Source organism: Arachis ipaensis, chromosome B09 (assembly GCF_000816755.2).
Source record: "Arachis ipaensis cultivar K30076 chromosome B09, Araip1.1, whole genome shotgun sequence".
Classification (NCBI taxonomy): Eukaryota; Viridiplantae; Streptophyta; class Magnoliopsida; order Fabales; family Fabaceae; genus Arachis; species Arachis ipaensis.
In genome coordinates this window covers 28,329,337-28,330,859 of record NC_029793.2, presented here as the reverse complement: position 1 = coordinate 28,330,859, position 1,523 = coordinate 28,329,337, and the positions used below count along the sequence as shown (strand labels likewise).

Sequence of the window (1,523 nt, the reverse complement as noted above, 5' to 3'; positions counted from 1 at the left end):
ATTGATATAAAAGTATAAAATAATAATACAAAAATATTTATTCAGTAGTTAACATTAAAAATAAAATAAAATTTGTAATTTAAAAGTTATGAGAAAATATGACACTGCTAAAACTGGGAGTTATAAAACCATATTTACATTACACATAGGTATAGATGGCATAGTTGAGACGAATGATTTTACCAATATAACTTTGGATATATGTGTTATAAAACGTATACTTAGTGACAAATTTAAAATGATAAATTAGACTGGGAGAATTTTCCTTTATCTATTGGTGTAGATTTTTTTTTTGGTGACTATCTATTGGTGTAGATGAACATTACTTTTTGGATGTATACGTACCTTTCCCAACTAAGAATTATGAAGCCAGAAGAATATTTGTACTTTGAGGAATGCCATACATCTAAATTCTTTTATATGTAAATACAATGTTAATACTAGTAGAACAAAATAAATTAAACATAAATATATATATATATATTTATATATAATTAATTTTAATAAATAAATATATTTTTAATTAATTACCGTTCAAACCAATAAGCGAAGGGAGCAAGGGAGAGTGTAGCAAAGATTTGGCGGTAAGCAACAAGCACAAGAGGGCTCATGCCAGATTGTATTGCAAGCTTTGAAGTAATAGTCATCCCAGCATAGCTTGATTGCACAATAGCCATGGCTAAGAATGGAATCACACCCCCTACTTTCCCCATTTATCTCTCTCCAATAACCTAATAATAATAAGGTAGGGTATTATTCCTTCTTCTCGGAGAGAGATAGAGAGAAAAGGAGAGAGCTCCTTAGATTAGAGATAGTGTTGTATGTGGGATAGGACATTGTGAAGTGGGATAGATATATAAGAAACTAGAACGTGAATATGGTCCTAAAAAGAACAAAAACGTACGCTATATTTGTACCCGATCAAATTCACATCCATCTTTCAATAATCATCACTCTTGTTCTCTTTATTTTCTTTATTTTATATGTTTTCTTGAACAAAGAAAAGAAGGTTGTTCAAAATATATAGTGTAGGATGTTAAATTTGAATTACAATAATAGAAGTACATTAACGATAAAGTAGAAAATAATATTTGATGGAGAAGAGAGTATGTATAGTTTAAACAAATTTGTAATCTCAACATGGTTTAAAAGGAAACCAATAATACAAAGAATTATTAGGCTTCGGAACATATACTTTTTTTATGTTTAGTGTATATTGTGAAGATTATTATTTATGTAGCATTAGTTTTTAGTCAATATACTTTAAAATTTAGTATTTAAGATTTAAAGTATTAGTCAAATATTAACAAAATGATAAATTTTATTCCTCTCCAGTGGAAAAAAAATTGGATGGTGTCCAGTATAGGATTTCATCCTTCATTGCTCTCTCTTTCTCCTATTTAATTTTGGTCCCACTTATAGAATAAAAGATGAGAGATCACATTTTATTCTCTCAAGTATCCATTTCCCTCGTAGTCTCGTGAGCTCATTTTTGTGGACCATCGTGCCTCCTATTATAACTG

General features: G+C 28.8%; 1 protein-coding gene across 1 annotated transcript in view; it reads right to left on the bottom strand.

The window, feature by feature from the left end:
• Positions 1-810, bottom strand: part of LOC107615302 (WAT1-related protein At1g09380-like) — a 7,117-nt gene extending 6,307 nt beyond the window's left edge. Inside the window, exon 1 of the mRNA XM_016317386.2 lies at positions 532-810. Within this exon, the coding sequence (XP_016172872.1) occupies positions 532-713 (182 nt within the window). The 5' untranslated portion in view covers positions 714-810. The remainder of the gene's footprint in view (positions 1-531) is intronic.